Genomic DNA, 13455 nt, shown 5'->3' on the forward strand with positions numbered 1-13455 from the left:
TGGAGGTCGGATGTCACAGCAAGAGCTCCCCAACCACCACCTAGCCTAACTGGAAATTTTATTGGCAGTGAAACCCCAAGTTGGACACACTTCCTTTCAAACCACTGCACTGCACAGAAGCAATGCTGGACAAATCAGAAGGGCTTCTTCCCAAACTAATGTTTACTTTGGCTCTCACTTCCTGATGTAATGGCCAACCGTGGTTTGCTGCTAAGAAAACAAGACTTGAAGACATCTCAGTCTTGTTTCTGCCCCCATGCCCCTGCTCCACACAGAGAGCTAATTCATTTGTTTTACCTTCTGAGGAACCACAACACTATAGCTTCTGCTTTTGACCCAAGTTTAAAGTTATAATAGCGTTCTCACATTCTGACTCCCAGATCAAGCGTAAAAGCACTGTTGGACAGTTGGCTGTAATCATGGTCTGCTGCAAAACCGTATGATACCAGTCAGTTTGCTAAGTGTGAGGAAATGAGGGAGGGAGAGCAGAGATCATGAAGTGAGCTGAAGCTGTCTCAGGGGTTCGCCAAGTAGAGACAAACCATGGGTAGCTGTTATGGCCAACCCATGCCATTTTCTCCTTTGCCTGTATGTATGCAGGTGCTGGAGGGCATGGGGGAGGCCACTCAAGTACCTGAGCATTCGTCCCAATCTCCCTGCATACGGAGAAGATAGGAGCTATACGGTATGTGAATGGAGCTTTTGGTGAACACACAAACACTAAGAAACCGGGAAAAATACATCGTTGATCCTTCAAAACTGATTCCATGTAATTCCCTACAATGTTATTGCATTCTGCAACAAGAAATATTAGCTATCTCTCAACCATTTACCTCAATATTTGTAATAACCATTTCTCGAAACACGTAGGCAATGGTGCAATCTTCAGACCGACACTTGACACGGAAGTTGCCGTATTCCATGATGTCTGGAGGATCAGGCCAATAATGATGGCATTTGGTCTAAGACAGAGGGGGGGGGGAATCACATAAGATTCTGGTTTTTCTACCTGCATTAATGATCTCTCTCTCCCCCACCCCCAGATTGTTATATTTCAGATTACTATATCTAGCAAACAACTGGCAAAAGTATCCTCAAGGTAGCCTTAAACAATCTACAGAGCAGGCATGATTTTGCCCTGGGATCTCCTGCTTTGCTCTGTTGTAAGGGGAGACCTCACTAGCTTTTTATTTTATTTATGATTTGATGGTTTAGTCTTGTTCTCAGTCCTGGAGACAAATTAATAGGTCCAGAGAATGTAATCTTTGGTTCTGCAAAACTGGGATTGAAAATAGCCTGCTTAGTTGTCATGATTATACAGTTCAATAAAAAAGGATGCATAGTTCTTGGTATGTACAATTTATAGGGTTATGAAATAAGGGCAGGACTGAGATAATATTTATACTTCAATATACTTTTATACACAGTCCCTCCCCAGAGACAGAGTTGGGGGGTTTACAACAATAAGTATAAAAACACCATCAAAGCACAGCTTGATTGATCAATTTCTCCCTGGTGCTGTTCTGTTTTATGTTACGAGGGGGGCAAGGACAGGAGGGAGGCTGCTATGAGCTTCTGGCCACCATGGCCTCAGCCCTAGGCCTGATGGAAGAGTGTTGTCTTGGACAGCGCTGTCAGGGTCCAGGTTTCGCCTAGCAGCTCATTCCACCAGGTTGGAGCCAGGGCTGAAGAGGCCAGGTGGACCTCTTTGGAGCCAGGGACCACCAACAAGTTGGTATTTGCAGAGCACAATGGTATTGTCATGTCGATGCTACTGAATGGAGCCATGGCCTAAGCTGGCTGCTTCCACAACAAGAACATGTGAATTCTCTAATCAGGAGAAAATATACAATGTATTCTAGCAACTTTAATTTTCTCATACTTTGAGGGACAGAGTTAGTTTTCAATAGCTGTCACTAAGAGGTTAACCATTCCACCTCCTCCTCTTCTACCTTTTCTGTTTCTTTTGAACAACTCTTATCCATCCACTACTGCATTCCAGTCCTGGGAATCATCCCACCAAGTCTCTGTAATGCCAACTAAATCATGAGAAGTTCCGACTCTTCCTTTTTATTGCCCATGCTACTCTGTCTCTACTATCAGCATTCTCCTCATCATGCTATAAAGCAGGGGTAGTCAAACTGCGGCCCTCCAGATGTCCATGGACTACAATTCCCAGGAGCCCCCTGCCAGCGAATGCTGGCAGGGGGCTCCTGGGAATTGTGGTCCATGGACATCTGGAGGGCCGCAATTTGACTACCCCTGCTATAAAGAAACCCCACCACAGATGTGCCTTGAACTTTTACTCCGGTTAGAAAGCTCAGTCCAGTCATGTCTGTTTGCAGTCCACATAATCATGACTTTCAGCACAAGCCTTTGAAAGTCACAACAGCAGGAGACCCAGCTCCACAAAGTGCTGAACGACACAAAAAGGGAAACCGTGTTTCTCATCACATGGCAGTCTCTCTCAACTCACCCGTGCCCTCCCAATCCCCCCGCCCCCGATTCAGGACCAAAAGCAAGAGAAGTGCACCTACCCGCCCTCGTTCTGTGAGGGTTGTCAGCATGATAATCAGCGATAACCTGTGATCCCAAGCCGTCTGCCAGAAGTGTGCACAGGTGTGTGGAAGAGGGCCTTGAGTGGCAATGTATTTGTTCACCAGGCCAGCAGGGGGGATTTCCATCTGTCGAGGGGATGGGAAAGCTCTGTGTAACAAGGCTCTTACCAAACAGCACTTGGAAAAGTGGCTCACAAATACAAGGGTAGCAATAATTAGATTATGAAGCCCTTTTCAAGTAGTTCTCAAACATCAGTCCAAAACACTACATTGAAATTAAAGCAATTCATCTGCAGGAAAGTGACAATTCCATTTTAATCCTATTTATGCATCATCATCATTGTTGTTGTTATTAATTTACATAAAAGCTGAGGGCTCACTTCACATGAAGCAGAGTGCAACAGAAATGGAATGGATGCTGCAGGCTATCTTATACGATGAATGGTCATGTGCAGTAACTTCTCATCCAATTATCTCTGCACCCCAAGTAGGAAGCACCATTCAAGCATGGTTGTATTTTTTTAATCATCACATTGAAGCCAACTTATGGCAGCCCCATGGGGTCTTCAAGGCAAGAGACACCCAGCAGTGGTTGGCCTCTGCCTGTCCTCTGTGTAGCCACCCTGGACTTGCTTGGTGGTCTCCCATCCGGAGACTAACCAGGGCTGATGCAAATTAGATTCTGAGATCATGAACCCGGCTTAAACCTGAGCCGTCTAGTTCAGAGCCGTCTTACTACCAAAGTATGAAAAGAAATACCACGACAAAGACAAATTCACCCAAGTAAAAGTATTATTTATGGGGAAAGATCACTCTCAAGGAACATTCATTTTTTTCAGTGGTCATTGCCGATATGACTAAATCATTCCAGATTTAGGATTAAAAAAAAATGCCACAAGACTGGATAATTCAAAGGTTTTTGACACAGATCAAAATTCAGCCATTCAGTCCTTGTAAATGGCAGAAATTCTTTTGTAAAAAGATCTCCCTAAATGGTTTGGGAGGAATTTTCAAGACAAGAACACAATGTCTCTATTTTACATGTGATATGGCTTATATACAGTCTGTAAGAACTGCAGGCCAGGCATCCTGCCCCCAGTCCTCCATTTCCCACCCTGTTGCTCCTTTTTTGGTTTTTCATGAGGACAATATTAAAACATAGGGGGCTGCCCTGAGAATGGCTTCCAGGGAAGCAAATGAGGACTGGGCCACACTGAGGATGCTCAATCACAATGTATAAAATCCAAGAGAAAAGGAAAGGGTAGAAAGCCTATAAATGACTATTAATTTTAATTAGTAACAGACATGGCAGTGAGCCAGTGGGGGGTAGTAGTTAAGAGCGATGGGCTATAATCTGGAGAACTGGGCTTGATTCCCCACACCTACTCCCTCTGCAGCCCCCTGGGTGACCTTGGGCCAGTCCTAGTTCTCTCAGAACTCTCTCAGCTCCACCTACCTCACAAGATACCTGTTGTGGGGAGAGGAAGGGGAGGCGATTGTAAGCTGTTTTGAGATTCCTTAGGGTAGAAAAAAGTAGGGTATTAAAAAAACCCTTACTCTTCAGTATCCAACTCAAGCTTAATCTTTGGCTGTAAGGACAATGCATTACTTCCAATAAAATTATCTATATCAGTAGTAAGGACCTTTCTGGCTTCGGCCCTCCTGCCTATTAATGAATGTAAATGACATTTGAGTTTTGATTCCATTACAACTTTGTCCTTTCAACATATTTCTTTGTTGTGTTACAAGATGACTGGATTACTTACATTCACATAATTTGCATTTATATAATCTTCATTTCCTTTTAAGATTACTCGGGTAATATCATCTGGTGGAAGAAAAAAAAAGAAATAAAGGGCAGTAAAATTATATACCTTCACAGTTCTTAAAAACAAAAACCAGCACTTGAATATGAAGGCCTAAATCAAAGAGGTCAGAGTGGGAAATCAATCAGCCCCCTCCCCATACACATTAATTGGGAGGAAAACTGATATAAATGAACAATTCATTGTTTAACAAGATTTTCTAATGCATAAAACCATGCTTGGAAAATAAAAAGAAACTGCACAGAGATATATAATACTTACAAGGCAAAACATCTTTGTACCGATTTTTGTCCATGTTTTGAGGTAGTTTTGCATAGGTAACAGCTAATCCTGGCTTCTTTCTATAAAGTTGCTGAATGAAAATAAAATATTTTATGAGAACTAATCTAGAAACAAACAGGGCACCATAAAAAGAATCTAGTTCAGGACCATGCAAGCAATTTAGAGGTTGGTGGGGTTACTTTGTGGAACAGGAGGGGAAGCAAAAGGTGAATTGCGGTCCTTTTAGATCTATCCTATATCTTTCATTCTTCCCTCCAGCCAAAAGGTTCAGGGTGATGTCCCTTGTGCCCTCCTCTTCCTGACAGGGAGTGGCTGGCCCCAGAGGCCACTGCAGTGAGCTTCACTTGGAACCTTGGATCTGCTCTGTTAGGGACCAACATTCATAACTGCTACATGGAAGCCTTTAAAAAAATGCTTTTATTGGGTTCCTTCTTGGCCATTTCCACCAGGATGACACATGGAGCTGCCGTCTACTGAGTCAGGACCATCCAAGTCAGTATTGTCCACTATGACTGGCAGAGGTTTTCTGGGTCTCGGGAAGAGCTCTTTCCCAACCCCTGCCACCTGGAGATGCCGGAGACTGAACCTAGGCCCTTTCATGGAGACACAGCTCCTCCCCAAAGAGTCATTAGGCTGGCTGGACAGGCCAGCCCTTTCATGGTGCTCAAACCTACGTCTCCCTGATCACTCCCCACCTCACCTCGCTCTGGCCGCCCGCTGTGCCCAGATTGGGGAGGGGGAGAGAATTGGCAGTGGTGGAAGTTCTAGTAACTCACCCTCCTGTCCAGTGTCTCTTGCAGATCCTTCCCTTACAAAATGTGCCTTTTGACCACTAAGTTTTCTTATGAGATCTCTCATTCTCACCCCGCAGTCTCCCTTCAGCTGTCCCAGCCCAGCCCATTTTTCCTTTTTATCCAAACGGGCCCATCCTTCCAAGAACACAATATAGGAAATGAGCTCACTGGGCAGCCATGCACTAATATGGGTTCAATACTGGAAATGTGGAAAAGGGCAAGGTAAAAAAAAAATTGAATCAAGGAGACTTTTAAAGGTAGGCACATAGAAAGGAAAAATTGGAAAAGACCAAAGGGTCTTTGGTCTTTCCCTCTCCCAGGCTGGAGCTATCTGTGTCATTTCCCGGCATAATCAATGTAGCACAGAAATATTTTTTCAGCCTATGGAGAACAAATGACAGCTTGATTTAGAGACGGTTCCACAGTGGGAACACATGAGTCACCCAAATAACAAGTGTCTTATTCCCCTCCTGTTTCCCACCACCTTAGGAAGGCTCCTCTCCCTCCCTCCCTCCCCAGCAAATGGCTCAAGGTCTGAGTGTTTGCTGCTGTAGCTCCAAGCCTTCTCCTTAGTTTCTACACAGCCAGCAGGCCCAGGAAGAGACTGCTTCCTAGCACCACCAGGCACCTGTGGGGCTCCCTAAACCCCTTGCCAGATTGAGGCCTCTCAGAGTCATCTGCTCTCTTCCATGGCAACTGGAGTCCACCTACTTCTTCAAGCCACGCTCCTCTTTGACCTCTTTGACCTCTATCCCCACTCAGCCTTAGTACAAGACTACTTGAAAATCAGGCTGGCCAGCCATGGTGCTTAAACTTAACTCTCTCTGACCACACCGGCTCTCCAATTCCTGAATTGCAATGTACATTTATTTATGTGCGAATAGAGGATATTAATTTGCATTTAGTCCAGCTTTTTCAACTTTTCTACAATTGAGAAACCCCTGAAACATTCTTCAGGCCTTGAGAAGCCCCAGAAATGGCACACTCGAGCAGAATTGGGTTGGGAGGCAGAGCCCCTCCCCTTCCATCTTTGGCCGGGTGGGGTGGGGGGAACAGATACTCCCATGAAAAGGCCTTGTTTGGGAAGAGACCCAGAGTACAGAATGACTTAGAAATAATAACCACACTGATGTCATTGCTGCTGCTCATATGTGCTATTTTTAATTGGTTTTTGATGTTGTAAATTGTTTTTAACATATTTTACTGTTACTAATTATAATGTTGTACACCGCTCTGAGCTGGCTTGCTGGAAGAGCAGTAGAAAAATCAAATCAACCAATCGATCAGTCAATAGTCGTATCACCCAATAAATATTTAACAATTCCTTAATTGCTGATAATTCTCAGTTGTACCAGCATCACAGTAGACAGTGAGCTGTGAACGCTTACTGTAAGCTACCCTGAGCAACAAGGGAGGGCAGTACAGCAATCAATCCAACCACCCACCCAAATAAATGAATCATTTAAATAACTACAAATATAGGAAAATGAGTTAACCCCCACCCATTCAGGAAACCCCAGGGTTTCAAAGCCTGGTTGAGAAAGCCTACTTTAGTCTGTGCGTCTCTCCTATGTCTTAGGTGGGCCCCATGTTGAGTTTTGCATGCAGAAGAGCCCAGGTTCAGTGCCTCTTGAGCCACATCTGGGAAAGACCTCAGCCTGATGCCATGGAGGCCAGTCGGAACAGACCACTGAACCTCACAAAAGAATGGCCTGACTAAGCAGAAGGTAGCTTCTTATTCACGTGTCCACCAGATAGTCATAGACTATTATTATACTCCCAAACCCCACCCTCTTCGGGCTCCACCCTCTAAATCTACAGCTGGCAACCCTAAAATCAGAGCCACCCTCCTCATTCATCCCAGACCCCCCTCATGCTCCTTCTGCACCCACACTCGACTCAGAGAAATATTTGTGTTGTTCTGCACAGGCACAACCATAACAAATAACAGAGCAACACACCCTCTTTCCATAGAAAAATGACTCATGATAAAAACTATCCAAAAATATGACTGATTTGGCCTAGATGGTACTCCTTCCTGACCGCAAAAAGACCATGAAATGGATCCGCTGGGCTTCTGAAACAGAATATTATGCAAGAGTGATTTCTCTCCAGCTGCCTTAGACGATTCAGAGGAAGGAATTAACATCCTGAAACCAGAGGAAGAAAACCTTTCTGACCCCAATGTAATAGGACTCGAGACACTAAACATTAAAATTCACCACACAAAACCCTTCACAAACGTACCTGAGTCTTACAATGCATTAGGTATTTGAGTCATATTGGTTTAGAATTCACATCTCATCTCCTCAATTCCCTAGAAACATATTCAAGAGTGATTCACAGCTACTCTGCAAAATTCTGTGGCAGCATGCATAAAAATCAACTGAGTGACAGGAACTGATGCAACTGTTCCCACACACAAGAAGACCCTGCTTACAAAAACGTTACAGAACGAAAGGGTACTAAAGGGGTGAAGCACATCGAAGACGGCACTTCACACAACGCACAGCCATTCAAATAAATGTCTGCTCTGAGATCCTGGGGGGAGGGAAACCATTTGCACAAAGAGTTTGTCAAAAGAAAGAAAACACCTACATGTGCTAGATTCCATTTAGGAGAAAGGAAGGGTGGAATTTTGACTGTAAATACCCTTTGTCCAGGTTGGAAACTGGAACTATTCATTTACTAATTTAAAACCTTTATGAGACACCCTTCTACCTTGTGCCACACAAGGCAAGCTGACAATATAAATAAAACAAGAGCAGTAAAACACATAAAAGACAACCATTTAACATCTCAATTAGGACTACCAGTAAATAAAAACTAAATTAGTAGAATTAAGTCCTAGATAAAATAAAAACTAAATTAGTAGAATTAAGTCCTAGATAAAAATGTCTTCAGCTGCCTCCTGGAGTTCCAAAGCTTGGGGGGCCAGGTGCACTCCCTGGTGAGGCTGTTCCATAATCGAGGGGCCACCACTAAAAAGATGTGCCTACCAGATGAGCTTCTTTGACTGATGGAAATCAGGAGGGCCTCTCCCTGATATTTTAATGTGTAGGAGAAGATGGTCATTTAGATGCTCTGGTCCCAAGTCACGTAGGACTCTGAAGGACAAAACTAGCACCGTGATCTGGGCTCAGTAGCAGATCGGTAGCCAGTGTAATTGCTGTCATATCTGGATCCCATGCTCCCAACAGATGGCCATGATCAGCAATCTAGCTTCAGATTTCTACTTTGCTTCTGAGATCGGGCTAGCTTGGGCTATCCAGGCCAGGGAGACAGGTTTTTACCTTCTTTTAAATAATGATTAAGTGGCGTCAAGTCTCAACCAACTTCTGGTGACCACAGGTACACGAGGTTTTCAAGGCAAGAACAGAGTAGGCAAGGTCAGGCTAGCCTAGGCCGTCCAGGTCAGGGTAGGTGTTATTAGGAAGGTGCAGATTTCAACCAAGGACCCAAGCACTTACCTCAAACTGGATTAAGACTGTTCCACTTTCCAGCCCTTTCTTCAGTTGCTCCATTGACTCCTCCAGGGTCTCACCGTATTCTGAGCAGACAGGAAGACTGGGCTCTGGGAAAACTTCATCCTCTGACTTGCTCTCATTACAGGGTCTGACAACTGGAGGACACGGGAGGCAAATGGAGATCTTTAGTACCTGTCAAAACACTTAGAGGAGTTCAGCAATGAAGCCAGGTCTTCAGAAATAAAAACACTGCTGGTTTCTTAAAAGCTGCTGCCAGCCTATTTAAGGACAAAGAAGCAAACTCCAGTGCATGGCACAACCAACTAAAATGAGGCAAAGTATTCGTACAACAAGGAGTCTTGAATTGTGCTCTGTCCTTGAAATGATCCCACCACAGTACTATTGTGATGTGCATAAGAGGAGTTACCTTTGCGCCTAATCAGAAGCACAAGCTCCCTGGGATGCAGCTCTCTGCTGGCTTTGATGAACCTCACCACTTGGTCATGCGTATGTTCAGAGATGTCCCGGCCATTGATTAAGACTATTTGATCTCCTTCATTCAGTTTTGGAATGCATTTATCAGACTGCCGTGAAGCCAAAGAGAAGCATATCAGTATTACCAGATCTCTGAATCAAAGAGACAATTTAAGATTTCTTCTTCGACAGGTAGGAATTAATAATCATTGATCAGCACCGTTATCCGTTCACTTGATGAACTTTCACTGCTCTGTGAGAACAGCACTATCAGGGCTGTGACACGTCCAAAGTCACCCAGTTGGCTGCATATGGAGGAGGAGTGGGGAATCAAACCCAGCTCTCCAGATTAGAGACTGCCACTCTTAACCACTATACCAAGCTGGCTCTCTGAAAGGTAGACTCTCCACATAAATAAACTGTTGAAAAGCATCACTGGTATCCATAATGCCAAATGGTCTGGAACTTCTTTGCCATCCTAGTAATATTATTAATATTCTCAGGCTGAGGAGAGAGCTGATGCCATGTTCAGCTGAACATTCTGACATGGACACAGAGGCTGATGTGATGCATTTCAGTGGAGAACATGTCAGCTCAAAGCCAGTCCGACTCCGCGTCAACCTCAATTCCTAATAAAGGCTAGCAATGCAACAGCAAAAGGAAGTCCAAAAAGCAGTACTTACAGGGGAACCGGGTACTATTCTGGACACAACAAGAGGCATCTTCTGATCAATGCCGCCCTAAAACATTGTGCCAGGAAAAAAAACAGTGAGCCTAAACAGACCGACAACAAATGATTCAACGGAGCTTTTACAAGCTATGCTCCTGGGAACCGTAGAATTCTTAGATGTTTCCTGGAGATAAAACCCCTGCCCACTGTCCCTCTAAGACAGGGGTAGTCAAACTGCGGCCCTCCAGATGTCCATGGACTACGATTCCCACGAGCCCCTGCTAGCATTCGCTGGCAGGGGCTCCTGGGAATCGTAGTCCATGGACATCTGGAGGGCCGCAGTTTGACTACCCCTGCTCTAAGAAGTTAGGTATGGGATGGAATTGGCAGGTGCCTGCATTGGAGGACCCCTGATAGAATGCATATTTCACAATGTTCATGTGAGGTAACTGTAAGGTCCAAGAAGCCTGGCCAGGCTACACAAGGGTTTTTACCACTGAGAACCCCCTGAAGCATTCTTCAGGCTGCGAGGACCCCCAGAAGTGGTGCAATTGTGTACAAAATGGTCGGGAAACATAGCTGTGTCCATGCCCACCCAGGGCCCCTTCCCTTCCCACCCCTTCCAGACTCATCATTGGTCATTTTCGGGGGAGGGGAGGGAGACCAACATGACCCTATATGTTTATGTCACCCATAAATGTTTAACAATTTTTTAAAATATATTTAAAAATTAACTCCCCCCCCCCCCGGCCTCTTCACGAAACCCTGGTTGAGAAAGCCTGGTCTCACACATCAGCGCAGAATATGACCTTAGTGCTGCAAGGAAGCCACTGTTACGTCCTGGCATCTACAAGTCAGAAGGACACAGTATTTTGCAGAACTGAAACGGAATACTTCAAAATCCACAGCCTCACTAAATTTGTTTGCATTAATTTCCGCTGACATCTTGCAGAATGCAGGTGCCTAAACTGTTCCACTCAGTAAAGTGAATTTCATGAAACATACCACTAAGAGCAGAGCCATGTTTTGGGGGGGAGGGAGGGAGCAAAACACACCAAGAAATGTTCATGCTGCATTTTACCAGCTGTCGCTATACCAAGAGGCAGTAGCTGCATTTTCCTCTAGATAGTGGTGAAGTTTATTTTTAGAACAGTGATTTTGTTAGAATTTCCTTATAGCTAAGGGTTCACGCTGTTAAATAATTAAGGACTGCGTGACAACTCTGGTGCTGACTTATTAGAAAACAAGAACGACTACATAGCTCCTCCTGATTCAATGCGTACAAGAGCCAACCAAGGAGCAACAGTGAGTAATGATGGCATTACCTTGGGCTGGTGTCAAAATAGTGCAGACCCTTTATACTTGAAGAACTACCTCTTTCCATACGTCCCTGTGTGTCGACTATGGTCATCAGGCAGCCCGGGTTTCTTCAACGGTGGCTATAAGAAATGGGTACCCTATGCAGCAGCTGAGACACCCCCCTCCCCGCCCCCCAGATCTTCAGGAGGTGCTGTGAGGCCTGTCTGTTGGCCAGGTTTTTTGAGGGAGTCCAAACTGGCTGTCGTCTCTTAAGAAGGGGGAAAGATCTGGGCTTTGCTATTTTATATTTGATTTCAGAATAAAAATCCTTTCTTATTACTGTAAGCTGCCTAGAACCACAGGGGAAGCTGGGATATAATATAAATGCTTAAATAAATATGAAGCAGAAATCAGTATCTCATTTCAACCTCATATAAACATCTACCTAAAATGAAGAGCAAGTCAATTTTGGAGGCAAAGCAAAGGAACAATTTTAAAACGATAAATGTCAGGACAAAGGAAGTTGGCCAGGAATGCCTTTGGGATACCTCCTATTTGTTTGTAAACTGATGACCTTTATGTGTCCCCCCCCTGCTGTTGGGAATCAGGGAAGCATGCACGGTTTACTTCACAGCAGCCCAAGTTTAGTCAGTGAACTTCTTGACATACAAGGATTCACGCTCATGTCTCCCTTGCCCTAACACTTGACTACCCCACCTGTGAGCCACTGCAGCAACCCAGTGTTACAACCGGCAGGGACAAAACCTTCCTGTTTTGAACAAATTGTACATTTAACACAAAAACAGCCTTCCGGAAGAATTCCACCAAGCCCATTTTTTTAAGCTACAGATGAAGAACAGGGTTGCTTTATCAAGTGCCTTTTACCTTCAAATTAAATCCAAATTTCCCATCTTCATCTGGCAGGATACGTATCAAAAACAAGTCTCCATCAATAATGTCATTCTGGAAGATATTGATAAGAGGTATTTGGTTTACTGAGCACTGCCTTTAAATAATCCCTGCACACAGTGAGAGATTAAAAGTGAATCTTGTTCAACTGCCATGAATATTTTGTGAGCCTTCGTCATATAAGGAAATTATGATGTGGCTTGACAATTTCAGAAGAAGAGCAAGCCAAAATTTAAAAGATGGACAAGCATTCAAAAATGCTGCAGCAAAACCACCTAACATTTCTGCAGCCAAAGAGCGGGAGTGATTTTTCCCAATCCCCCCTTCCCATAGCAGCCCCACATGTCCCCAAATTCAGTGGTCCCCAACCTGCGGTCCACGGCCCGGCACCGGGCTGCAGTTCCCTCTCCCCGCCCCCCCCCGCAGTAAAAAACTTCCCAGGCCGCAAGCTTGCGGCCCGGGAAGCTTCTTACTGCGGGAGGGGGGAGAGGGAATCAGGGCCGCGCATGCGCACGTGCGCGGCCGAAATTGTGCATGCACGAAAGTGCCGCGCATGCGCGCTGCGCAGGCGGAGCAGTTGCCCTGCTGGTCCCCAGCCGAAAAAAGGTTGGGGACCACTGCCCAAAATGCCTGGGGGGTGGGGAACACTCAGGAACAGCTGAAGGGTGGACATCAACTGTACGGCCCCCGCCTGCAGAAATTCTGGGCGAGATCCAAGCCACATGCTTCACCTCATCCATCATACCTTATCACAGTAGTACTGATTGGAATCCTCCGCTGAAATTCCTTTTGTAACATTTGCATTTGTTTCTAAAGACTGCTTATCCTTTCCTTCTAAGGGGTAAGAGCCTGAAGAGTTCCCAGTTCCATTGAGACTTTGGGGTGAGGAATTCTGTGTGGAATCATTTTCCAGAATGTTCCTGGATTAACAGAAAGTTTAAAAGGGCAGTATTAATAGCTAGACTCAGCACAGAGGAGCGTGCATGCCAAAGCCTCTCATGCCAGATTCTTTTAGGGGAGAGAAAGAGGGATAAGACATTCTTTTTTCAGGTCTTCACTCGTTTTAAATTAAGAAGGCATATTTTGGTACCTTAAACGCTAACAGATACGCACACAGACAGAAAGCATGAATATTCATAAGCCATGTCCCATGTTATCAATGCAGGAAGTGAATCC

At 44.8% G+C, this 13455-nt stretch overlaps 1 protein-coding gene across 7 annotated transcripts in view; it reads right to left on the reverse strand.

Annotated features, from left to right (window-relative positions):
• PTPN3 (protein tyrosine phosphatase non-receptor type 3) overlaps window positions 1-13455 on the reverse strand; it is a 122788-nt gene that overhangs the window by 12916 nt on the left and 96417 nt on the right. For all 7 annotated transcript variants that reach the window (XM_077304046.1, XM_077304047.1, XM_077304050.1 and 4 more), the window contains 9 exons: window positions 13025-13199; window positions 12256-12333; window positions 10085-10141; window positions 9355-9511; window positions 8931-9082; window positions 4646-4736; window positions 4325-4386; window positions 2538-2684; window positions 834-962 (listed from right to left, as the gene is read on the reverse strand). In XM_077304046.1, the coding sequence (XP_077160161.1) occupies window positions 834-962; window positions 2538-2684; window positions 4325-4386; window positions 4646-4736; window positions 8931-9082; window positions 9355-9511; window positions 10085-10141; window positions 12256-12333; window positions 13025-13199 (1048 nt within the window). The remainder of the gene's footprint in view (window positions 1-833; window positions 963-2537; window positions 2685-4324; window positions 4387-4645; window positions 4737-8930; window positions 9083-9354; window positions 9512-10084; window positions 10142-12255; window positions 12334-13024; window positions 13200-13455) is intronic.

This window comes from Paroedura picta, chromosome 11 (assembly GCF_049243985.1).
Source record: "Paroedura picta isolate Pp20150507F chromosome 11, Ppicta_v3.0, whole genome shotgun sequence".
In the NCBI taxonomy this organism is placed as follows: Eukaryota; Metazoa; Chordata; class Lepidosauria; order Squamata; family Gekkonidae; genus Paroedura; species Paroedura picta.